We start from the raw sequence: 26,486 nt of genomic DNA, 5'->3' as shown, positions 1-26,486 counted from the left end.
ATTTGATTCCATACGAAATTTTGAAAATACTAGAATGTTGTGCTTTCATGGATTTGAAAAATATGTACGTTTTAGTTTTAATTTTTCTTCTTAACTCGCACTCCGATTTCAGCTATGCCTACATTTAAAAATACCAACATAATGCTAACAATTATCATATATTTCTTCAATATATTTTTAAAAACTTGGAATGACATTGTCTTGTTTAGAAGATAGATTCGCTATAAGAACAAAAATTATCTTCATATATTTTTTACCTTTTTCTTTCAAAAACAAGCTGTAATAGATATAGTTTAACGTCCCTTTTTGGTTTATGTAGGATAGACACTGCTAGTAAGGATTATAAACTTTTTTAAAAAGTTTTTAAAAAGTAAGTAAACCGAAATTATTTAATGGAGTATTAAAGATAGAGGTTATAGATTTAAAAACACGAATTTGTTCATCAATTTACAAATCCTTGATATTGCCAATATTGTTTATTGTTCGAATTTTAAAAGGTTGAATACATATATTTCAAAAACCGTGATGGATTCATGTTGAAATAAAATTCGAACGAATTTAATCAAAAACTTTAGATAAAGTTCAATTTTAAAGTCAGTTACAAAACCGCAGATGTGCAGACTCGCTATTAAGAAAAAAACTGAACTCGTCTATTGCAATATTTCTCTGAACACACCCCTTCAAACTAAAGTCTTTTCACTAGTTGAAAATGTCACTGATGCCAACTTAAAATATAAAATTAAAAGTACTTGTATTACTACGCTAGTTATACATTACCAATTAAAAACTCTTTTACTGACTTAAGTAAAAACCGTTTGTTACCTCATGATTTATTAATTCATTGCAATGGGGTATATATGTGTGTACATATTTATATTCATATAAACGTATTCTTCTCTCACAATTTTCAGCATAAATTCCAAAATAACGTGTATTTCAATAACCGATCGTTATTGGTTATATTACGAGTGTATAGGTCAAATTACACACAAAATTCATACTCGTTCATATGAACCTCCCTATTATCTTTACCGTCTATACGCCACCACCTGACCAAAGTCATTATTTTTTAATACTAAACCTATTCAACTACATCACAAATGCAAGCTCAATTCTAAAATTGATTTTATGACCCTCTATAAAACCAAAACACCAAAAACTCAAATCCCTTAGCGCCCCAGCCGCACACTCGATTTCAACCAAAATCTCAAATAATAATAATCCACAAGGCAAAAACCACCAAAAATAAAAATGAGGGTAGAAAAGGCTCCAAGCAAGGCTCCAATTCGAAAAAAAAAGAAAATAAAAACACACGAAAAGCAAAACAAATTGTACACAGTATTTTCTGCTGTTTGTCACATGTAAAATCGATTCCATTTCCTGTAGATTTGCAAATGTTAAACATTTGAGGATACAGATTGAGGTTATACAATGTACACCCTAAACCCTATATCCCTTCCCTCCCCCACCCGATAACTGCCAATATGCGAGCGGATTGAAGTGTATCGCAAAAGATATTCCGCATCAACAGCATATCAATCGATGAATACACTTTCGAATTATACTTAACCTCCACCCCTCACATAAATCCATAGCACCGCACCACACGGCATCCGGTGCGGTGTCACCACCCCTGCAATTTGGTGGTGATACCATCTGCCTCCGAGCGAGGGTTTTTCCTCCTCAATTTGACAGAGATTTCGTCATACACGAAGTAATAATAATTTTTATTATTTCACTGACAATGTCTGCTTGAATATTGTTTTAGGGCACAGAAGGGAAATAGGGATGGCAAAAAAGAGTGAATGCATAGTCCGTCCCATTCCAAAAACGGAAGTAGGTTCTCCCTACATTAAAACCCGATGAAAATGGCAAACATTTTACCCCAAAAATATTCGGTCAACGATCTTCTATATGTATATGATGGTTGTGAAGAGAAACGTATATAGTTTTATAGACGTTATGATGTGGGGTTGTACTCTGTAACCTCATTTTACCTTCTGTTACTACTTTACTTGTCGATGTAGCCTCCCCTTTATTCTACTATTGCTAAGAGTATAGTTTGTTTCCACCCTAAATATTTGACTTTTATACTTTATATTTGACGGGTAAGGAGTAATACCTCCCGCCCCCCTTTCCACAAATCCTTCAAGTTATTCATTTTATACCACACACAAAAAGGGTGATGATTTGTGGCTAGAATTTACAAAAGCTTTGTTATGTTTTGAAATTTTGTTTATATTGGAAGAAGATGATACGGAAAATACACAACAAAGTTTTTGTTTTTCTTATTATGGTAAGAAGTATTCTTGAAAATTGTATTGAGATTTATTAAAGCGCATTTCAAATGTTGTTTGAGGTAACTTTTGTCTTTGTTTGAAATAAGTTCTTTTGAAAAAATGCTCCTAAAAACAGTTTTGAGAAGTTTGTTTTGAATTGTATCCGGTTCCAGGTGTTCTAGATATTTAAATGATGAATGTGAATCATATTTCGGATTGTGGTACTTACAAAGATGCATAATGAAAACAAGTTTCAAGTCTACAAAAAAGTTGAGCCTAGGTATTTTTATGTTTTTTCAACAACCCCTGTAAAGTGTGTTTTTTGTTTTATTGACAGCAGGAATAGCTCTTCCTAATTTAACAAAACTATGATCATCTTGTTTTTATTACTGCGCTGAAGAGCGATAATAGTTTATTAATAAGTGAATAAATAATTACGTCCGTACCTTTGCGACGATTTTTCGTCATCCATAGCTCAAGAACCAAAAGAGATATCGACTTCAAATAAATGTTGTTATACAGACAATAAGGCAGAAAGATGCAGAAAGGGCTCTCAAGAAAATTGCGAGGATGGTTTTGGTTTTTGCTATGGTAAAAGCAGTTTAAAAAAAAGATAAAAATGTTGGTTAACCCTAAAAATATTACGAACCAAAAACGCTAGAGACTTGAATTAAATTTTATATTATATATTGTAACGTGATATCAAATCAGCATATTTTTGGAAAAGATCCAACTAACGTTTTTTTATAAATCAAAAAAAATAAAAAAAAAAATTGTCACCTCGAAAATTTTACGAATGCAAAACGATTTTATCACCAAAACAGTTTTGTGCAACGAAGAATAACGTTTTTAAAATCTGGACAGTTTTTTTTAATAAAAACCAGAAAAAAACATTACTCAAAGTTGGTAAAAATTGAATTTCGGCTCAAATATCTTTTCAACAATGTGAGATTATGGCTTCCATCTTAGTTTAACTTATAAGAATTATTGTTTTTAACATTCTGAAAAATGTTGGGAAAAATCGAATTGAAATTTTTAGGTACAAAAAATAAAAACCTAAAAAAAGAAATTTATAAAAGTTGGTAAAAATTTATTAACTACTCAAATAGCTTTTCAAAAATTAAAAATATTGTCTTTAAACGCTTTTTATTTCATAGAAAATATTGTTTTCGATATTCAATAGTTTTTTTATTCAAATCCAACAGTCCATTATTTCATACAAAAAAAAATAGTAGATACGCAAATTTGGTAAAAATTGATGTTCTGTTCTTGATATCTCTCAAATTAATTTCATTCATCCAATTTGTAAAAATTTAAGAAATGGTACTTAAATTGGTAAATATTTGTTTTCGGCTTAAAATCTACTTAATAAAACTTGATTTTCAAACTAAACTATTTATTTATACGAAAAATATTGTTGGTAATTTAAAATTTTTTTAGAATAATTCAAGTGACAACTTTTTTCACAAAACACGAAAACCTACAAACTTTTAAACAAGACAATTCGACAAACGGGATGGGAAGTTATCAGCCTCTTGTCTTTTTATTTTTGCGCTGCAGAGCGATATCAGTTTTTTTTTACAGAAAACAAAACTAATAAGTCAAAAAAATTAAAGATATTCAGAGCTCTAGAAATCTTGGTCCAATACTTCCCGATATGAGCAAAAACAAAAAAAGCTAGGAAAAATTTTAACAATCAAAATGTACGAATGTTGATCGTTTACGCATGTTGACCACGTCTGACCATCGCCTAAGCATTCGTGCATTGTCTTACGAGTTAAACATCAACTAAGAAACGGTTCGCAAGATGTTACACGAGAATTTGAACATGCGAAAGATCTGCGCAAAGATGGTGCCTAAAGTTCTCACCCATGAACAAAAACAAATGCCGAAATCGATTTGCGAGGATCTGTTATCTCGCATCCCAACGTTACCTCACCCCCATATAGCCCCGATATTGCTCCCTGCGACTATTTTCTATGCCCCAAGATGAAGTCGCAACTCAAGGAACTTATCATGATGACGAACAGAAGATCCAAGAAGCTCTAACCGTGGTGCTAAACGGGCTAACTTCTGAGGACTACCAAGGGTGTTTCCAATCATGGGAGAAACGTTGGAATCGTTGTGTAGAGTTAAAGGGAGATTATTGTGAGGGTCGATAGTAAAATTTTTCCTAAAACTTCATTATCTTGTTTTTTATTGACAAATTCCCGGAACTTAATTGCTCCACTTCGTAGTGTTACTTTTGAACGATAGCGAGAATATCTTTTTTCACTCTTACGAAATCTGAGTCGAATACCACTTTTAAGGGGTTTTAGGAAGCGAATTGAAATGCTGTATTTAAAAATAATGTATGGTCAAAATTCTGTATTATATTGTATTATACTTTATGGTATAATAATAATAATACTGAATTCAATTATTGCAATTGTTAATTCTGTTAAGAACAATTGATATAAACATTTTAGAGAGATATAAAACAATCAAGAAGAAGTATTTTTTCAGGTTTTTATTTAAAATAAAAAATCTCAATTCGAAGTTTTTTTTTAAAATAATTACCAGATTTTAATAAGATACATTGGGATATAATCGGTTTAGCAGAAGTAAGACGACAAGGCGAAAGCATACAAGAACTCAACAACGGAAATATATTTGCTTACTTCGGAACTAAACAAGGCCTGGCGTTGGTTTCCTTATAAACAAAGAGTTAAAAAAGAATATTCAAGAAATTAAAGGATTTAACGATAGGATAATAGGAATGAAAGTCAAAGTAGAGAATTGTAACATATCCATCATACAAGTCTATGCACCAACTGAGAAAGCAACTGATGACGAGATGAATCGCTTTTACAAGACACTGGAAATAGCAACAGCACACTTTAAAACAGAGATTTTACTGATAATCGGTGATTTCAATGCCAAATTAGGTTTCAGGAAAAATGGCGAAGAAACCATTATGGGAGAATATGGCTACGGTAATCGAAATGAAAAAGGTTGTCGTCTTATCCAATATATTTGGCAACAAAAACTTATAGTTGGAAACTCGTTATTTAAAAAGAAACCGCAAAATCAATGGACCTGGAATTCACCAGGCCAAAAGTACAAAAACCAAATAGATTTTATTCTTTGCAATAAAAAATCAATCCTCAAAGATGTGTCCGTACTTAATAACTTTCAATTCGAATCAGATCATCGGATAGTACGCGCGGAGTTGTTAATCAACCATAAAACTAGGCAACTTCATAAAACTACAAGAAAAGTATTAACAAAATCGATAAGTACAGATATAATCAAAAGTTATAATGCTGATCTTCAACAACGATATAACATTATATCAAGGTTAAATGAACCTACTCAAATAGCATATAACAAATTGGAAAAAACTATAAAAGAATCTGCAGACAGGTATATTCTCACTGCTGTATCTCAAAAACAGCAAAAACTATCGAATGAAACTCTAAATATGATAGCACTTCGTGATAGTATTAGAAAAAAGACCAATCTAAATGCCCAAGAAAAACAAGATTTGAAAAATATAAGGAAGAACATCAAAAAACGTTGTCAAGAAGACATCCAATAATTCAATGACAACCTCTTAAAGACAGTAATCGAAGAAACGAGATCAATAAAAAAGGCAAAGTGTGCAATCCAAGATTATAAAGAGTGGATAACAGCAATGGCGGATAATGATAAAAGAATTCACGAAAGGAAGAATATTAACTAAATAGCTACAAACTTCTACATTGATCTATACAAAACACGCATAGTAGACACTGATGATATATTTCTAGAGCGACAAAACCAGGAAGAAGATTTTCCACTATTTCTTAAAAGTGAAATAGAGCGAGCAATAAATAGTTTAAAGAATGAAAAAAGCAAAGGAAACGATGGGATATTAGCTGAATACCTAAAGTTCGGCAACTTTTCACTGGCCAACTGGTTGACTACTATTTTCAATCAGGTTTTGGTCACCGAGGAAGTCCCAGACCAATGGACGAAATCGGAAATAATTCTCATACATAAAAAAGGGAACAGGGACGATATCAACAATTATCGCCCGATAAGCATAATATCATCGATATACAAGGTTTTTGCGAAGTGTTTATATGAGAGAATGAAAACCACTCTTAATTTAAATCAACCTTTTGAACAAGCCGGTTTTAGATCAGGTTTTTCAACAATAGACCATCTACAAACCGTTAATCAAATAATAGAAAAATGCAAAGAGTATAACATCACAATATACTTTGCCTTCATCGATTTTGCAAAAGCGTTTGACACAGTAGAGCAAAGATTTATTTGGAAGGCGCTTCTCAATCAAGGTGTAGACGAAAAAATAGTTCGAATCCTAAAGAAAATGTATGACAGGAGCACATCCCACATAAAAACGGAATGCATCGGATCAGATTTTAAAATATCGCGAGGTGTTAGGCAAGGAGATCCAATTTCACCAGCACTGTTTTCCGCAGCCTTAGAAGGAGTATTTAGAAAGCTAGACTGGGAAGACAAAGGATTGAAGATAAATGGCAAATGTCTCTCAAACCTCCGATTTGCCGATGACATTATAATTATCGCAAACAGCAGTGAAGAGCTTCAAACGATGCTAAACGAACTATGCTCGGAATGCGAAAATATTGGGTTGTCAACAAATCAACAGAAAACTAAAATTATGACAAATGGTGCTTATGATCCAGTTAGTTTTAATAACAATATACTAGAATACGTTGAAGACTACACATACCTTGGTCAGATTATCTCATTCAAAGACAAAGAAAAAAAGGATATAGAGCAGCGAATGACGAACGCTTGGAGGCAGTTCTGGAACGTTAAGCATCTTCTTACATTGAATATTTCGAATAAAACAAGGAAATATGTGTTTGACTCAACAGTTATTCCAATCCTCACCTATGGGTGCCAAACTTGGCAAGTCACGAAAAACACTGAAATGAAACTCCAATCATGTCAGAGAACAATGGAGAGAGCTATTTTGAACGTTCATATTGCCCAGCAAATTAACCATCAGAATATAAGAAGTCAAACTAATTTTGAAGACGTTAGACACAGGCTTAAGAAACTCAAATGGGAATGGGCAGGACATGTAATACGTACACCTGATAATCGATGGACAAAATTAGTAACCGAATGGATACCCTTAGAAAGCAAAAGAAGCGTAGGTGGACAACATAAACGCTGGAAGGATGACATCCGAAAAATATGCCCACTTTATTGGAGAGAAGCACTAGATAGAAGAAGATGGAGAAGTCTGGGGGAGGCTTATGCTCAGATAACCTAAAATTATACCTCTCTTTTCAAATAATGTATATATTTAAATTAGTTTTAAACCTTTATTGAATTATTTGTTTCTTGTAATTTAATTAATTTTACGTACACATACTTGTTTAAATGTAATGTAAATATATTCAATCAATTGGTAATTATAAAATTATTGTAAATTTTAAAGTATTAATGAGTGAATAAAGCTTGGAATAATAATAATAATAATAATAATAATAATATAAAGAAACGTTATGAACTTTGGCAGTTTGCTTCAACTCGTCATCGAGTAACACGTGTTTTTGTGATTTCGGGATTTTTGATGTAATTTTTGACTACAGGTTTGTAAGAGGTTCGTGAACAAAATAAAAAAGTTTTTGTTATTGTGAATTAATATTATGATAGCATTGTTCCTAAATTATTAATATTTTAAAGCCAATTTTGTTAAATCAAAACATTAATATAAAAAAAACATTACAAATGTTATGAAAAACCTTTGGGGCACCTTTGACTTTTGCAAAGGGGGCACATTTGACTAATAGTAGGGGTACATTTGACATTTGTTAAATGTGCCCCAACATGATTTGTTGTGCTAATATTGTTATGCTAAGCGTTTCCTATGCCGAATCTGATAAATCTAACGGTTTCATTTCTGACCAAGATAATTTCGAAATGGAAAGAACAGAGCTTTTTGACTATAAGCTTACAGATGATGAGAAATTGGAAGTCGGAAATTATGTTCTTGTGAAATTCGGTGAAAATTCTAAGAAGCCATTTTACTATGCGGGGGAAATTGCAGAAGTCCACAGTAACTCTACTTACACTGTTAACTATCTAAGAAAAGCATCATTGGTAGGTTGGCTTTTTACTAAACCAGCCGTTGAAGATATTTCTTTGGCTTTAAGGAGTGAAATCAAATTCAAACTGCCACAACCCACAAATCCAGCCTCAACTTCTCGTTGTCGTCAAAAATATTTATTTGAATTTGACTTCGGCAATCTCTATATTAAATAAGATATTTATAAATGTTCCTATGAATAATTCTTAACGACCTTATGGACTGATAGTTTTTAAAATGAAGTTTTATAACGTGTTATTTTTTTTTTTAAAGAAAGTGAATTTATTTATTTATGTTTTTTATATTGTTAAAATAAATCGTTAAAACAATTTTTGACTTTTCTTTCCATTCAAACACCCGCTAATCCTTTTTATGCATACGATCATGAGATAAAACTGCAATTGTCAAATGTTCCCCGCGTAAAGTCAAAGGTTCCCCATGCCCGGGGCACTTTTGACAAAATGACTTTTTTTTTAAACAAATTTTAAAAAAATGATGCATTTGTTATAACAATAAAATGTATCTGTGAGTCTTATCTAGAATAGTCAATGCATCTTATAAATAAAAAAGTATTGGAATTCATATATAATCTTCGGAAAAACAGACTTTTAAAAATTAAGTGTCAAATGTGCCCCAGTTTCCCCTATAAAGTTTTTGAAAAATATAAAAAAATAATGTTGTAAACTGGTATTTTCTAAACTTGAGCGGACAGTTTAAATTGGAGTTTGGACTCGAAATCAGCACTAAAAATTAATTTAAAAAATTTAAAAACATATTTTTAAACACTCCAATTTTTGTTGACTTTAGAACTTTTTGAGGGGTATATTTTAAAAATGTGATTCCGTTGTGATAGAAAAATGAAATTGAATAAGGCCAGATTCAATTTCGGAATAACCAAATTCTTCAAAAAAAATATTATTTTATTTGTGTGACAGAAAAAAATGTAATTTCGTTGGTGTTGGTCATGTTACCAGTAAACAATAAAACAAAATTGTAAAGTGAAGTCAAGGGGACGAATTTAATGTTACCCTGTGAATACATTAAGAAAAACTTATTTTTCAATCTAACAAAATTTTCAAAGCAAAATTTTAATTTTAACTAACAAGATTTCCAAGGTTCTTCGAGTGTGAGCCACACAACTAATTCAACCAGGGGTAAATTATAAACATGTGGGTCATAAAACCAAAACGAGAGGAATAAAACTTACTAAATGTATAATAACAGCTTAAAAACTAATAAATTTATGTTATTCATTTCAGTTAAAATATAACAAATTAAATCCGTTTATGTAACACAGTTTCCCCCAGGTTTGGTTGACAAGTAGTGCAATTAAATCTCGAGTTTGACCCAGAAGTGATGCTCCCTTGAGATACATAAAATTGTGAACGTGTAGGGCTTGAAAAAGAACAGTTTTTTAGGAAGAGAAAATACAAAAATTACCCACCCATTCAAACATTATCAAACAAAAAACTATAAACTTCAAAAAATATTTTTTTAATAAGTTTGTTGCAATCCACAATGTTGTATTACTTTATGTCTCACAAATTATATTTCCTACACATGCTTATTTCTTTTTAACCAAAATTGTACATGTCCGTTTTAAGTTTACGACCATAGTCAAATTTAATATTTTGTCAAAGGCAAAGGCACACCTTTCAAGGTAATTTTAAAGCTCACAGAGTACATTCCATATGTACTCATAAAAAGGGTTAAAAGAAAGTGTAGCCATTAAAATGTCATATTCATAGTCTTAGCGTTGGTGGGAAAATCAAGGATTAAAAAAAAATTAAGTCCAGGCAAAGGGTTGAAAATATACATATATATGTACATTTAAAATATAATATATTAAAACCCTTAAGTGATACAGAGAGATACCCTAAGTGTAAACCTTCTAAAAGAAAGAGAGACTAAAAGAATAAGAGAAAAGTTTAAGCATCAGAAGTTTATGATTCTTGTGAAGAAAAAAAAAATACAAGTGTCTCAGCTTGTTGAGCCTTAACCGTTTTGCCCTTGTAACCCATTTTCTACTTCTTAGTCAAATTGTCAAGTATACTGCAGAGACGCAGAGTGAATTGGATAAGATGCGGTAGGTATGGGCTTGGGGATGCTCTAAATGTGTTTTTCTAGTATAGTCATTGTTGAACGCAGAAAGCCCAAGACCCATCAAGAGAGTGTTCTCCGATTAAGTTTCATTGTTGGGTGTTTTTTTGTTTTACAATTTCTTTCACACGACGAAGGCAACAAAAACAAAAAATGCTTCAAAAAGAGTCCATCTTTTCTTCTTGTCTATTTGAAGGCGTACATAACAACCAAACACAGTAGTCCTTATACTACACTGAATAATTCAGATTTATAGCTTTTCTACAACATCTCGTTTTCCCATTCTCTAATGATTCACTTTGGATACATGGTTGCCAATTTTAAATTGAAAATAAATTCAACTGAAACAAAAGAGTCCATTAAATTCTGTGGAAGGATTCAAGCACTTTTTTTGATATTTCCAAATTGTTATATATTGAAATAATACATACATATATTAAGCAATCAATACGCAATCACATTATTGGGACCACAGATATTCCTAATTTATAATACCAAATTCAAAATAATAAAAAAAGTACGTATACGCCTGGTGGTACCATACTGAATTTTATCCTTGGAATATTTGCAGAAATTTGTGGTTCGGTGGTCTATAAAATGACCACAATAATCGCTCTCTGACACAAAGTAAAAAACAAAAATTCCAACAAATGTGGTAATCATGGTTTTTTGGATGAAAAGAAATCGATATTAAGGAGATATATTTTTATTATACGTATCGATGCAAAACACAAAATACACGGGTATACGGAGGCAGACAGTGGGAGAAGAGAACATTTATTGGCTGAAAATGTTGGATAAAAAACGAATCAGGCAGTTAAAGGGAATTATTGGGAAATAATAATAAATTCTGAAGAGCTTTTTGTATGTGTATGAAATCGTATAGACATACCTACAACATGCGATATTCAAGCATAAAGCTGTTCAATTTTGTGTATGGAATTTGATACAACAATATTTTTGCAGTCAAAATACAAATATGCATAAATAAATTATGTATTGTAATCTGAAATGATCAAAGTGAATACGTATCGATAAATTTGGTAAGGCGAATGCTGAATTTTAAACTTTAGTTCTGTTTGATTTAATCAATATGAGAATTTGAAATTCTCTTCTTCTACTGCAAAACGTTTGGGGAAAAGTATTTCGATTTATATCAAAGTTGTTTTAGTTTGTTTAAAAATGGAATTTATTGTATGTTTTTTTTTGTAAAAATGGCTTATTGAAGAAGTTAAATATGAAGGGAGCTTAAATCGGCATTTTAGAACAAAAATGTGGGATGTGACACACCCTACAACACTTGAATGTTTTTCTTTAAAATATAGTTGGATAGATTATTTTCATTGGGGTCGTTCATAAAATACGTCACATTAAAATCAGCTTTTCTGACCCCCTCCCCCCATTGGCATGCTTTTCACGCTTTCTGTGACCCCCCTAAAAATATTTCGTCACAAAAACGAAGCCCCCCCCTGAATATGATAAATTTCAAATGATACTACTCAAATTTTGAGAATTTAAATATTTAAATAAAGTAATGAATAACTTTTAAAACGAATAAATAAATATTATTTATGTAAACACGTTAAACATTTTCATTAGAAGTCCAAGTATTCTTTAAATGCTCCCAAATATTGCGGCATCTTCTTCTTCATTTATTTCAAAACTACGGTCCACTTCATCGTCATCTATCCATTTTGCATTTTCCGTGCCATCTTTTTCATCTCCTACTTATTAAATTTTTTAATGAATTGCGAACGTCACGTTACCATAGACCCCCCGTCCCCCCATGTCACACTCAGTAAGATCCCAAACCGCTCTGTGTGCGAACGTATTTTATGAACAGCCCCATTTGATAAATGTAGAAAATTTTTTAATCAATTCAATATTTAAGGTGTTTTACCCTTTTAGTGAGGTATTTTCGGTAGGGTTTAATTTTGTTGTTAGAAAAACTTTCGATAGATTTTTAAGTTTTATAGCGAAAGAGAGATTCTATAAAAATAGTTAATTTAAAAATTGCAGCTTTGATATAAAATAATTCTTTGTAAAACTGAATCGAGTTGAAATAAGCTTCATTTTACTCGATTCCAGTCGAGATCGGAGTCGATCTAAAATTTGTGAAGAAAAATGTGTGTGGAGGAGTTGGTTTTACAGAGAATGCATTATGGTCTGTTTATTTGCATGTTTGTGTACAAAAAATATAGTTTTGTTATAATCAATTTAAAAAAAAAATTGCACATGAAGTAGGTGCTGAACTATTCAGTTCTTCATTGTTTAACACGAATCAAACTATCTCACTTGCACTTCATAAGAAACACCATTTGCATTTTAGAAAGTGCTGTCAAACTTAATCATTTTTAAATCTTCTTGTGGGGTGGAAACCCCAAAAAGATTTATTTAATCTAAACTGAGATAAACCTTTAGTGGAAACATAGCAAAACATAATTATCTTTTCTAATAATGCAAAATAAGCCTAGTTAGTGAATCTTCATTAACAAAACTAAATAATATCAACAGTAAGAGATTGATTTTTTCCCGAATGAAAAACACATGATTCCAAATGCACAACTACTCAACGAACACAGCCATGTACAAATGCAATATCAATCGCACCAACATTCGAGACTCGTATAAATGTCAAAAACACATCCGTAGTAAGGTTTTACTTTAATTCTTATCGGTAGTATTCATACTACGGATCTTGTTTTTGTTATTCATTTAAAATCCTACTAAACTATTGATAGATTTTCCAACAAAACACGGGTAATAAGTTCAAAGTCACTCTCTTTATTAATTTTCTTGGGAAATAATTTTTTTTTTAATTTTAGCAGTATACTTTCTTAGCTTTTATTTTTGTAAGAAAACTGTTCATTCGATTTGGAGATAGTAAAGGTGTATTATTTAATTTGCCAATACTTTTTTCAGAGTTAGTCTTTCCGACAGCTGTCACTTGTTATGCTCAGTTTGGTTTAAAACATCATAATAAAATTCTACAACATTTCCAAATCTTGGGTTCCTTACCGCCAAAGAAAGAATCAATTTATTGAAGTTAACTTTTGATAAAGGCATTATCTCCGTGCCTGTGGTAGCGTGTGCTCCAAGATCGTGCGATTTAACACTGCTGACTATTTTTTGCATTTATGTGAAGTCGTTTGCCTAAGCCAAAGATAATTGATGCTTTGGAAGAGGAAATTCGACGCTGCTGACATAAGGCCCTGCAAAAAGAAGTCAAAAATTAATCATCTCGTTTGGAATTTATTGGAGTCAACCAAGGCGTCTACTTTTAAAAGATAATGGCAAAACCTAATTTTAATAATAAAACTACATTTTTGGCTATTTTTTTTTTACAAAACCACACGTGTAAGAACATCATTTATCATGTTTTGTTCATATACATAATGTTTGCATCCAAAATTTGTCTTACCGAATGCTATTCTGATTCAACCGAATTTGTTGATTTATTTGCTTGTTCTTAAGATTGGCAACCCACGCACGGATAACTCTCTAGAAAATATGGATTAAAATTCTAGGAACCAACATATGTAAAAATTTTCAATTTGGTTAATCTGACCTATTGCAATAGGTTAGGGTTAGGTTAAAGTGGCTGCCCAAGATGGAAACGGATACACTTAGGCCAGTTTAATGGCTCATTGTGATACCACATGAATCTTGAGGGTTCCTCCTAACCTCGTTGGAACCAGTTTGAGTCCCTGACCAAACAATAACTTCCTATAAAAAGTCAATTAAAAAAATTCTCTTTATGGTATGAGCAGAGATTTGCAGGAGACATATTTCTAACGACCTATTGTATAGGGCTTAGTGTTTTTCTATCTTTCAACTTTCTCAATACTTAGCATTTTAATAACTTCTAAAGTGGTAATATTTGCACCTACTTATAAATGTTTCTTTTATGATGAATCTGAACACGTCCATCAGCCGGTTCTAAAAAAAATCAAACAAACCCAAATCTTAAGAACGTACCCATAAATCTAAAATGTCAAAATATTCAAATGAGTTTTGTTTTTTTGAAATTTATAATATGTTAAGAGATTGTTAGATGTCAAGATCGTTTAAAGTTATAGACCATTTGTGATGTTTCGTAACGTGAGTTGCGTCAGTGAGTGCTTGTATATGTTCTCCATACGTCAAATTTATTATTATTATTATTTTTATTTTACTAAGTAGATAATGCATTTTTATTTTGTATACCATCTAGAAAAGTATATCTATAGCTGTTATAAAAAAATGTTAGTAATAAAGTGGATTTTCTGAATGTTTGCCTAAGATTGACCTACATGACAGAAGACATGTTGTTTTTGACTTTTGCTAAATAAGTATTGACTTCAAACTCTTTTTTTAAATAAATTATATTGAGTGATAGAAGTCTTTACTGTGTAGAGTATAGCTCTCAAATTCTATCTGTTCGTATACTGCAGCTGTCAGGTCTACAAATGTCAAATTTAATTGACGTAAGACGCCATTTCCAAAAATTATAACAATCCAACAGAGTGATTTATTTTGAGGCGCCTTGTATTTAAAAGTAATGAAAGGAAGGAATCCATTTAAATTATTTGCCAATATTTTCTTCGAAATATGTCGCCATTGTATAAAAAATTGTCTTTCCACAAAGAATGTATAAAAGAGAACATATTCATATAAATGTATTTAAATCTGGTGTTCGAATCAGAAACAATTACGTTCATATTAACACTTTAAATAACTCTTGAATAGCCTTACCATCTGGTGCAAAGATAAACATAAAACTTAACATTGCTGGCATTTAATATCCCTGACCAAGATTACTGTTCTTTTTATTTTTTTTTACTTTACAAGAAGTCTCTTTTTCCTACGTTTCATTCAGAATCAGCATTCAGGTCCTCGACTTGTCTTGTGGACCACTTAATATAATGTGCAGTTATTCCTTAGAACGATCAATAATTTCTAATTATAAAAGTGCTTCGCAGACGTTGCAATGCAATTTAAAATTAATATCAATGGCATTGGTATATCCTTTCGATATACATAACTGGATGCCATCCTCATTTCATTCAAGTCAGAGACGTTCATAGTGTCGTTGTCATAGAGGAAGTCGAAATCGAAGTCGGAGGGCATAATCAATGCAAAGAACGTCCGTTGTCGCCTTCATCGCCACCGTTCGTCTCTGCCGCCGCCGCCGGTTCTGTCATCAGCTTCATTGAAATTTGAATTTTCTGCTTTAGCTAAAGTTCCTACCTAGATGAAGGTATTATTATATTTTTTCAATCGATTTACTTTGAAATCTCTCTAATATCCAGTGTAACCATCTTAGTCTTAAATCAATATTGATAAGTTTTGATATCGGGTGTTTTTTTTAAGAAGTACTTCACAACTTTGATACTAAAATCAAAGAGAGAATGAATCTTCGATTTTTAAAATTGTTCGAATCTTTTTGCAAATGAATACAGTAGCATGGCGTTAATCGTTGGTAATCGAGCTCAAGGCTGTCAGCATAAGCCAATGACATAACATAGCTCCATCAAAAGCAATCGAGAATCGTTAAGTCAAAAATTCTTTATGAACTTCACGAAGTAAATATTGTTTTGGTATTAAACGCAGTTTGACATTTTCAACTGTCAAGCCATAGACAACAAATAAAAACACCCTATATCTCTAAGAGCTGTCAAAGGGACATAAACTTGAAATTTGAAGCTTATATTAATGATTGCCATCAGAATTCGAAAGTTCAACGAACAAAACTATAATCAAAATATTTTAAATATTTAATGATACTCGTAGGTGTGTCGCATATCATGTAATTTAAAAACAAAAGTTTAAACAAAGTTTATAGAAGGTCACCTTAAGTATAGGTTAGGTGTGTAACGTTGTGTAGGCCTTATTTTCTTATGAAAGTAATTGCTTCTTGCTTTAAAGTGTAGTGAGCCTAGTCGACATTGATTTGGATGGAATAACAGAGATGTATATTGTATATGGTGCAAGTAATTTGAGTATATAAACTCGAAGATATGTATGTCAAAGGATCAACTCCTTGTTTTATCCTCCTTTATAAACAATATGACCACATATAAAGGGTACAATGTTGGTGAAACAACATTATAATGGTTTCATGTAGTCATATGACATCTTGTGTGCTGATGGTTGTTGGTTGATTAAGTGCTTTTATAAGAGAAACTCTTAAAGAATAAAGGGATTTAATTTTGAAAAAGGATCAAGTTAAATATTATGTATGTGTGTATTTTGTACTAGATACTATATTGAGACAAGCGATTGTAATATCTTTTGATGATTTAGTATAAACTTTGAGTAATGAAGAAGATGAGTTTATTTTAAGATACCTCTATGTACATTTGAGACATACTTTTCCTTAAGTAAACCTTTATATAAACATAGTAAATATATCTACATATACTCTTATGATGACCTTATTTAATTAGTTGATTGGGAAAGTTTTTGATGAAGTTCTAATACATGTTTATTGGGGTGTTTTCGATTTTTGTTTTTGGGAAAGGAGTAAGTAATAAGGCTGATTGAACGGTTAAGGAAATGAATATTAATTAAGTTTTTCAATGATTGATTTCTATATTGGATCATCTCAATCACTTTATTCTATGAATAACTTAAGGATGTATGAAATTTTAAGTAATATGAGCAACTGGAGGTGTTGTGTAATCTGTATGCCTACAGATTATTCAAAATAATATTTTCTGAGTTTAATTTATTATTATGTTGTGAGGAAGCGTAGAAGTAAGTCTTATGTACTTTTACTGCATCAAATCAATCAATTGATGTCTTACAATGATTTTTTAATAACATCATTGGTGCAAATTTTGAAAGAATCAATTATTAAAGACTTAATATTTTACTACATATTTAGCAATTTTCAGTTTTTTTTAGAATTTTCTAGTTGTTCCAAAATTCACTTCCATTGAAACGCACTTGAATAGTAACAGTTCGAAAAAAAGCAAAAAAGCAAACATACCTAAATTTGGAGAACGATTCTATTAATTTGGAATCAGAAATTATACAGAATTAAAAAATACTTAAAGATGAGGAAGCCATTTTGTTATATTTATTAACTTCCCATAGGAAGTTATTCTAATAAATGTTGTTATACAGATAATAAGGCAGAAAGATGCAGAAAGGGCTCTCAAGAAAATTGCGTGGGTGTTTAGCAGATTAAAAAAGGTGCAAATTTTGGTTGACCCTATATAACTTACGGACCAACAACGCTAAAGACTTGAATTAAATTTTATGTCATATATTGTTATGTGAACCAATCAAGTATATTTATTGAAAAAAATCCAATAAACGGTTTTTTTTTATAAATCAAAAAAACTGACAACAAAATTTGTCACCTCGATAATTTTACGAATACAAAATGATTTTACCTCCAAAACAATAACAATAAAGTTTTCTACATCTGGTAGGATTTTGAGAAAAATCGAATGGACAGTTGTTTTTATAAAAAAATAAAAACTTTAAAAAAATATTACTCAAAATTGGTAAAAATTGATTTTCGACTCGAATATCTTTTCAAAAATTTGAGATTATAGCTTCGAACCAATTTTAGCTTATAATAAATATTGTTTTATACATTCTGAAAATTTTTGAGAAACATCGAATTGACAGTTTTATTTAGAAAAAATAAAAACCTAAACAAAAAAATTAATAAAAGGTGGTAAAAATTGATTTTGGACTCAAATATCTTTTCAAAACTTTTAGATATTGATTTAAGCTACTTTCATCTTATACAAAAAAATTGTTGTCCAAATTCAGTTAAATTTTGAGATAAAACGAATTGACAGTTTTTTTAACAAAAAATAAAAACCTACAAAAAAATAACAATACTAAAACGTGGTAAAAATTTGCTTTCGACTCAAATAGCTTTTCAAAAATTAAAAATGTTGTTTTCAAATTTATTTTTATTTCACAGAGAATATTGTTTTCGATATTCAGTCGTTTTTTTTTTATAAAAATCCAACAGTCCGTTTTTTCATTAAAAAAATAAAATCTACAAGAAATAGTACACAAATTTGGTAAAAATTGATGTTCGGTTCTTGATATCTCTCAAATTAATATCATTCATCCAATTTATAAAAATTTAAGAAATGCTACTAAAATTGGCAACAAATTTTTCGAATAAAAATCTAGTTAACAAAGCTAGATTTTTAAATTAAACTACTTTTTTATGTGAAAAATTTGATAATTTTAAAATTGTTAAGAATAATTCAAAAAACAACTTTTTAAACCTAACACCAAAAATTACAAACTTTTAAGCAAGAAAAATCGTCAGACGGGATGGGAAGTTATCAGTGTGAGTCGCATCCCAGCCTCTTTTTTTAGTATTATTTAATATTTAAAAATGGCAAAATGCTCTAAAAAATAAACATTTAACCTTATTTGATCACTAATTTGAACTAATAGCTAAGATAATTTTCAAAAGATTGACTTGAAATTTAAAACACAACTTTGAAAATACATTATCTTTGCAAGAACGTACAATAATTCATTTTTGTTATTAAAAATTTTGGTATGATAATTTCGTGGACAAACTTAAAAGTATTCTATTTTCATGTGCATCATTTGGCAAAAAATAAATATGTTACAAAAATTCTATGTATTTTTATAGATGTTATAATATACATTTTTTTTAATTATAGCAGCTTTAAGTCTGTCCATTGATCCTTAAAATAAAATTTACGACAGGGTTACACGAACTTTTATTCGAAAATGTACCTGCAAAATAATTTTATCTTCAAAAATGTATATATGCAGATATTTCGTGGCAAGGAATATTTATTTGACAGTTGAATTTCCTTAAAAAATGTTGACACAGTTTTTAAATGAAATAAAAAATGTTAACCCTTTTTACAAATCCAAAAAAAGGAATAGACATTTTTGACCGCCAAATATTATTTAAACAATATAATAACTTGTCCAGAAAAAACATTAAACATCCCTTAATTAGTTTCTGAAAAATTTAGAACCAACATAAGGGTGCTATAGAGGTATCCTTTCTTAAAGAGCCAAATTTATAAAAAATACATACAAATCTATCAGTCCGATTTTGAGAAAATTCGAAATTTCGATTTTTGACCATAAACTTTTTATGAGATGTGTTGTTATTATTGTTCTTAAAAATTAAAGACTAACTCTAAAGCAAATCTGCTTTAAAACCTTAATTTCCAATTTTAAGCTCAATGGACTCAAGACAGTTTGCGCTTTAAGGGCGGGGACAGATAGACAGACATACGGAATATCCGGATCCAACTTGTTTCAACTTTTTATATGATCGTAATATCATGTTTGAGCAAATTCTCGAGCTCTAAATCTTTTAAGAATGCAATACTTGTCATATAGCTCCTGCGTATATGTTGCAGGTAAAAATCACAAGTAAAATAGAATTTCGCAAAAAGGAATTCCCAAAAAGTCTATTTTCTTGGGCCTCTAGGATGATCAAAAATACAGATGCCACTTTATTCCCAACACTCTAACTTACTTAAATGACCTTATAATTTAACTAAAATGATGTAAGCTTTATTACATTTTTTATGTTGTATACATTTTTAGAGTAAAATTAATCGGAGTAATTTATAATTAAAAATGCTAAACGTGGGTTTTCCAATAGGGACGGGTTGATCGGCCAAATTGTTTCTTTTCCTTTCCTTCAAAATATTTTCCTTTAATCAGTAAATAAAGACAAATAATCATGGCACACCAAAATGGGTGTTCTGTGGTAGCAACGATAAGTGCCCTTTTTATAAGGTACGTGGTCGTCCTTCCAAGTCGAATACTCAACATTTGATGGTCAAATTCAGGTCCACTACCTCACCAACTTCTTGTGGCCTCAGCAAAGACTTATGGTTTCAACAGAACTTCGGTACGTGTTATATCTATATTTTGGGGGAGCAATTTAATTGCATAGATATCCCGCACCGAGGTGACGTGCCACCAAGATTGTGTGATTCGACTTTTTCTTGTGGGAATTTATAAAATCGCATAGACGAAAGCAATCGCCGCCTTCAGACAAAGTTACTTACTCAAGGTGGCGCTACAGTCCTGTGGGAACTAGGGCCTCACCCAGCAAGCTTCTCCATCTAGCTCGGTCCCTATCTAGATGTCTCCAGTTTCACGCTCCAAGTTGGGTGAGGTCACTTTCCACTTGTGCGAGCCACCTGATCCACTGTTTCCTCTACTTCGCTGTCTTGTGGGTGTGGATTGAAAAACTTTCCGGGATGAAGCATTGGTTTCCATGCGCTTTACGTGACCCAGCCATCTTAGTCGTTGGACCTCTCGTCGTTCCATCTTCTCCTCTACTCTCCTTCGATGCATACGGGACCTTAGATCACACGAAAAACTTTTCTCTCGAACCGACCCAAGGTGTTTTCATCCGCTTTTGTCATAGTCCATGCTTCTGCACCGTATAGCAAGACGGGGATGATAAGGGTCTTACATAGCGACACTTTGGTTCCCCGAGAGAGAACTTTACCACTCAATTGCTTTCTTAGCCCAAAGAAACAGCGGTTAGCAAGACTTGTTCTGCGTTTTATCTCAGCGTAGCAAACGAAGTCCTTGACTACCTCAAAGTAAAGTCTGTCGATGTTGACGTTTTGACCAAGACGTCAGTGTTGTATGTCCATTCTTGACGACAGCATGTACTTTGTTTTGCCCTTATTAACCGTTAAACCCATTTTTGGTTCTGTTAAGTTGTTTCCAACCTTTATGGAGCAGCGTGAATTCTCTATGGTCATCCTGCACAAACTGACAACTTTCGCAGGGATGCCAAAACTAGACATGGCTCTATACAGCTCGTCACTGTAGATGCTGTCATATGCGGCCTTGAAATTGATGGAAAGATGGTGGGTGTCGATTTGATGTTCTTTGCTTTTTACCAGGATCTGCCCTAATGCAAATATTTGATCGACTGTGGACTTTCCTGGTCTAAAATCACACTGATAAGGACCTATCAGGTTGTTGACGATGAGCTTTAGACGTTCACATATTACGGCGGATAAGATTTTGTAGGCGATGCTAAGTTAAGCCTGATACCTCTATAGGTGGGGCAGTTTGGAGGGTCTCCTTTTTTAGGATCGGGCAGGAAAATCCTGAGGTTCTATTCATCGGACATGCTTTCTTCCGATCATATCTTACAGATAAGTTAGTGCATGCTCTTAACCAACTTCAGACAAAGTAATCGATCAAATTCAGCTTGACTTATGCGCCAAAAATATCGACAATTGAATCTTTTACCTGAACCTTAGTTTTCTCTTTTTAAATAAGGGCAAAATAAGAAATTCACTAGAATTTTGAACAGAGCTCTGATAGTAAATACATATATTCATAAACCAAAGACTAATTGTATGTTTCTTTAGAAATAGCAAAATTCATAATTTAAATCTTACTAAATTTTCTCATAAACCTCCAAATTTGACTCCCTATTTTATATCCTTTCGGTACAACTATTAAGCATACCTAAAAAATCAGTTTAAAGCCAGAGAGTGACCATCCTATATTAATGTTTATGATTTTGTCGTGCCAAAACTGAAGTTTCGCCTCCCAAGTACTCATTATGTGGGTGTTTTCACTCAAAACATAAAATGTGTATTCTGTTTATTTCTTATTCCCTCGTTGCGTCGTCGTCGTCGGAGGGGGAAAACAAAGAGCCATTTCATGTTTTTCAAAATTAACAACATTAAACAACACAACTTGAAACTTAATCCAAAACAAAAAACAAAACTGAACAATAAAAGCAACCGCCCACTAAAACGCGTGCCGCACTACAGCGTGGCAAGGAAGGAGTAATAAAACATCCATTATCTTCATACATTATGCAGTCCTAAAGTTCTCATGCCGAAAAAAGGCAATCGATAACACTTTTTTGTTTCGTTTGTTGTGTAGGACCATGACGAGCGACGTAGGACTTGGAGCTGGAAGGATTTTAGAGACGTTTTCTAGACCAAATACAACCAGGCAGCATAAAAATGATTCACTAAATTCCTTACTTGTTATGGAAAACCTAGAACTTCCCATTGTATATTATTTCGCCGTATTCATAACATTTATGCGTTGAACAATTATTTGCTTAAAGCAAGGACAATGTTCCATTGTCGTGTGACTTATGCGTTTTTGGCAGCAGGGGGTTTAGTTGTGACTTGAACAAATAAACAGAGCAGAAAAACTTTATAGCACATCCGCTTTTCGACAACAAATATTTTTGAATTAAGATTACCCCGCAACCTTCCCATACATACAACCCATTTAGAAACCCACTAAACCGACCTCAAGTCAGTTACATGACAGAGCACGAATGGGTTATAATGACTTATAATGCCTACAGATTTTCTCAAGAACCAACGAATTGAATTAGGGGTTTCCAAATCAAGTTAAAACTTTCGAGTTGTCTGCTTCGGCTTCGGCTTCAACTTCTCTGTTTCCTCCGCAGACATATCAGCTGATGCTAATGGTAATGGTGTTGGAAGTTTTACGCCATTCAATTTTGATTATCCAACACGTGCAGAACTCGTAGCCATTAAAAAAGTTATTGAAGTAGGTCACGTGCAACCTCTAAAATAATTCTTAACTGAAAAAGTTACAAATCTTTTCTTTTTTTATTTTGAAATGGATTATAGGAAGTGTACTTAGGTTTTCTTTCTTTTATGTTATTTTGTATGATGATGCTGAAGGCTAGGTTATTGAACATAAGTTAAACATATCTAAAAAAGGAAGGATATCGTCGTTATGATATTTTTTAAATAATTTAAAGGGTTTACTTAAAGTTGAAAAATGCTGCAAATTAATAAAAATAGGCTGACTTATATCCTTCTTTTTTATTTCTTTTTAAAATATTCTTAGTCGTGCTGAAATTAAATAGGTTTGAGTTCATATTTAAAAGTTTAGACATGAGAGTTAATGGCTCATACGCATAATTAGTGCGGTGTTGAGAAACATTCATTAATTGAAAACTACAGGTATTGTAGTTGACTCCATGGTAATTTAAATTCAAATAATTTAATAAATCAGGTGCATTACTTGTTCCAGTTAAAAGTTATTAACCCTCCTTTGAGATGTCCATAAAGAGAGAGGTTATATGGATCAGACCATCTTAGCTCTCTTAAGTCGTATGAAGTTGCGTTGAGCAGATTCTATCGTATTCTTGTAGATCTCGTAAAAGGGATGCGTACTCAAGATGGGGGTGAAAAAAAGGATTATATAGAGCAAAACTTAGGGATCCTGAAATTCTTTAAACCAATGTTTAACATATTCTTACATAGAGTTGGCCTTTATAACCATTGAATTAGTATACTCTGGGAAATCGAGATCTTTGAAACTATGAACGCGATGTATTATAACTAAACAAACTATAAGTACGTATTTTAGAGAATGCATTGCTTGACATTTAATTGGATTAAAGTTTAGCCTATTCGTTTTGCACCAAATAACAAAACTCTTAACATCCTCTTGGAGTTGTAATCTGACGTTTATAGATTTTATGCTCTTGAAGATTTGTATATCATCGGAATAAATTAAAATGTCACTGTATGGTACACAAAGGGGTACATCATTGATTGATAAAGAGTAGAGGTCCTAAATGACTACCCTGGGGAACTCCTGATTTGGCAATGAAAAGGTTAGAGAAAGAACTTCTGAATTTAAGATGATAAGATCTGTTTTGAAGATAAGATTAAATCCATGCGATAAACTAAAGAAACCCAATTGCCTTAAGCTTTAATGTGATCATATCATGAGAAAGTTGGTCAAAAGCTTTAGAGTAATCAGTGCGAATACAGTCGAGCTCTTGCAAAAATTCAAGTAGATTAGTAACTGTCAAACATTTTCATGCTGTTGATTACGTATAATATTCTTGCAGTTAAAATTTAAACTATCACAAACAACTTATTCAAAAAGTTTGGGGATACAGGACAGTTTAGAAATTGGTCTGCAATTACATCATTATCATTGTCTCTAATACTTAATTTTATTCAAGTCAATCACTCCTATCACGAATTTCATCGTAGTTGAAAACTTTTACGAAAACGAGTGCCAAATACGTTCGTAGTCGAAAATCCCATAAAATTTTGCATTACTAAAAGATTTTGTGACACAGTCTTTAAAATTGTTAAAGTTTCCTATTACGATGAAGTTCGTGATAAGCCTGAATATCTGTGCTGGTTCTTGAGATATGGCCGCAAAAAAAATATCTCGAAAGTACAGACATTGAACCGAATAGAATATCTTCCTATAAAAACTTAGATATAAAACATCCGATTGTGTTTCTATAACGATTATATCTGACCACAAATTTTCACTTTCAAACCCTCGTATTTTTTTTGTTGAAGTCTCTTATTTCTTCATTCTTCAAATTTTCTTTTATAAAGTTTCCTTTAAAAATAAAAAAATAACGTCAAATCGATGCGATACAGTTTTTATTAATTATGTTTGTATCATTCTTTTGTCAACTTTCAGATGTTTCCTGAAACTTTAAAGATAAATCTCCAGCCGAAGCAAAAGACTGGGCACAACCGGTGATATGGACGAAAGTTGTTCCACCACCGATCACCACCAAAGTACGGGTAACTATCGACCACATTGTCGTCGAAAAAGCAATCACCACCAACATCACCAACACCACCACCCACCCACCTCAAAAATATCGGAATTGCTGTCCTTTCAACTATGCTGCAATATCGACAAGACGACGAAGAACCTAACGACGACGACCACGCCAACGCAAACGATAAGGACGAAGAGGACGACGACGGTTGCAAAAGCAGCGGGCCGTTATAACATTGGCCCCCAGAGCACAACTCCCATCCATGATGCACGTCCAAGAGGAACGAAGCCACTATTATTATGCACCCCCATGCCCATCGCCACAACTTCGATAGCTTTGACGTTTCTTGTTATATTTCTCCTCCTCACTGACCTGACTACAACGACTGCAGCAGCCAAATTAAAAGCATTAACAACAACAGAACCTCCACTAGAGTTAGACATAAACAATGGAGTATTTTTCGAATACTACCGACAACAGCAACAGCAATTCCATGACCAGGACCAGCCTCTACACCATCGCCACCGACAGAGGGACATTCCGGAAACTGATGACACAGCACGAGCAACATCGACGTCCTCCTTGGCAGCTGCCACTGCAACAGCGACGAGTCTGGCTACTTCGAACACGACGACGACGACGACAGCAGCGCCAGCCAAATGTGAGCCCAAGGTTCTCGAGGAGATTCCGCCCGATCCAGTAAGTATATATTATATACCTTCTCTTAGTTTTGAAAGTTAGAAGTGGATTTGTGCATGAAGTCTCTCGCTCTCTGTTTTGGTGGAGATACTTTTTTTGTATTCCAAAAGTTGTCATAGAAAAACTTGAAAAAGAATCCTTGGAAAATTGCTACGAGTATATAATATACATAACAAAATATTTGAGTTTTTTGAAGGAGAGTTTTAAAGATATGATATGAACGTAATGGAAGAAATCTCTTTTTTTGAAGTTTGGCAAGTGGGGTCTTTCATGGAGATTATATTTTTGTTTTGTTTTTGTGTTTTCGTACCTTGGAATTTTGTGTTGTTGCTTTTGTGACTTTTTTCCAGCTGTCCCAGGTTTCGAAAGTTTTCTAATCATTTTACTTCGAAGGATTAATTAAAACTTCATATGTACGAGGAGAACATTTGTTGTTGTTCGTTTTCCTAGATTTTCATATACAAACATATAGATACAACCAAATATTGCAAAAATGAATATTTATGACAAAAGTTTGTGAATTGATGCAAAATGAATTTGCATTGTCAAGCAAGTGTGGACTTTATGATAACTATAGATATACGAGTACTCGTACATAATGTACATCCTTTTTCCTTTGGAACTTGAGTTGAGTATCTATAAAACTATCTAGATAAATCGGTGCAACTTAGAGCTATAACCTCTATTTCTATATATAAAATGTATTATTCAAACCCATCAACACAAATTAGCTCGAACTTTGGAAACAAGT

The 26,486-nt window shown here is 32.2% G+C and overlaps 2 protein-coding genes across 6 annotated transcripts in view; both read left to right on the top strand.

The window, feature by feature from the left end:
* LOC129951243 (probable G-protein coupled receptor 158) overlaps positions 1–26,486 on the top strand; it is a 73,054-nt gene that overhangs the window by 22,604 nt on the left and 23,964 nt on the right. For all 5 annotated transcript variants that reach the window (XM_056063318.1, XM_056063317.1, XM_056063320.1 and 2 more), the window contains one exon: positions 24,949–25,735. In XM_056063318.1, the coding sequence (XP_055919293.1) occupies positions 25,013–25,735 (723 nt within the window). In that variant the 5' untranslated portion in view covers positions 24,949–25,012. The remainder of the gene's footprint in view (positions 1–24,948; positions 25,736–26,486) is intronic.
* Positions 5,038–5,859, top strand: LOC129950830 (craniofacial development protein 2-like). Its single transcript, XM_056062749.1, has one exon. It carries the CDS (start codon positions 5,038–5,040, stop codon positions 5,857–5,859), a length of 822 nt encoding a protein of 273 aa, XP_055918724.1.

This window comes from Eupeodes corollae, chromosome 3, assembly GCF_945859685.1.
Source record: "Eupeodes corollae chromosome 3, idEupCoro1.1, whole genome shotgun sequence".
In the NCBI taxonomy this organism is placed as follows: domain Eukaryota; kingdom Metazoa; phylum Arthropoda; class Insecta; order Diptera; family Syrphidae; genus Eupeodes; species Eupeodes corollae.
Note: the sequence above shows the minus strand (reverse complement) of the source record. Positions and strands in the feature narration are given on the sequence as shown.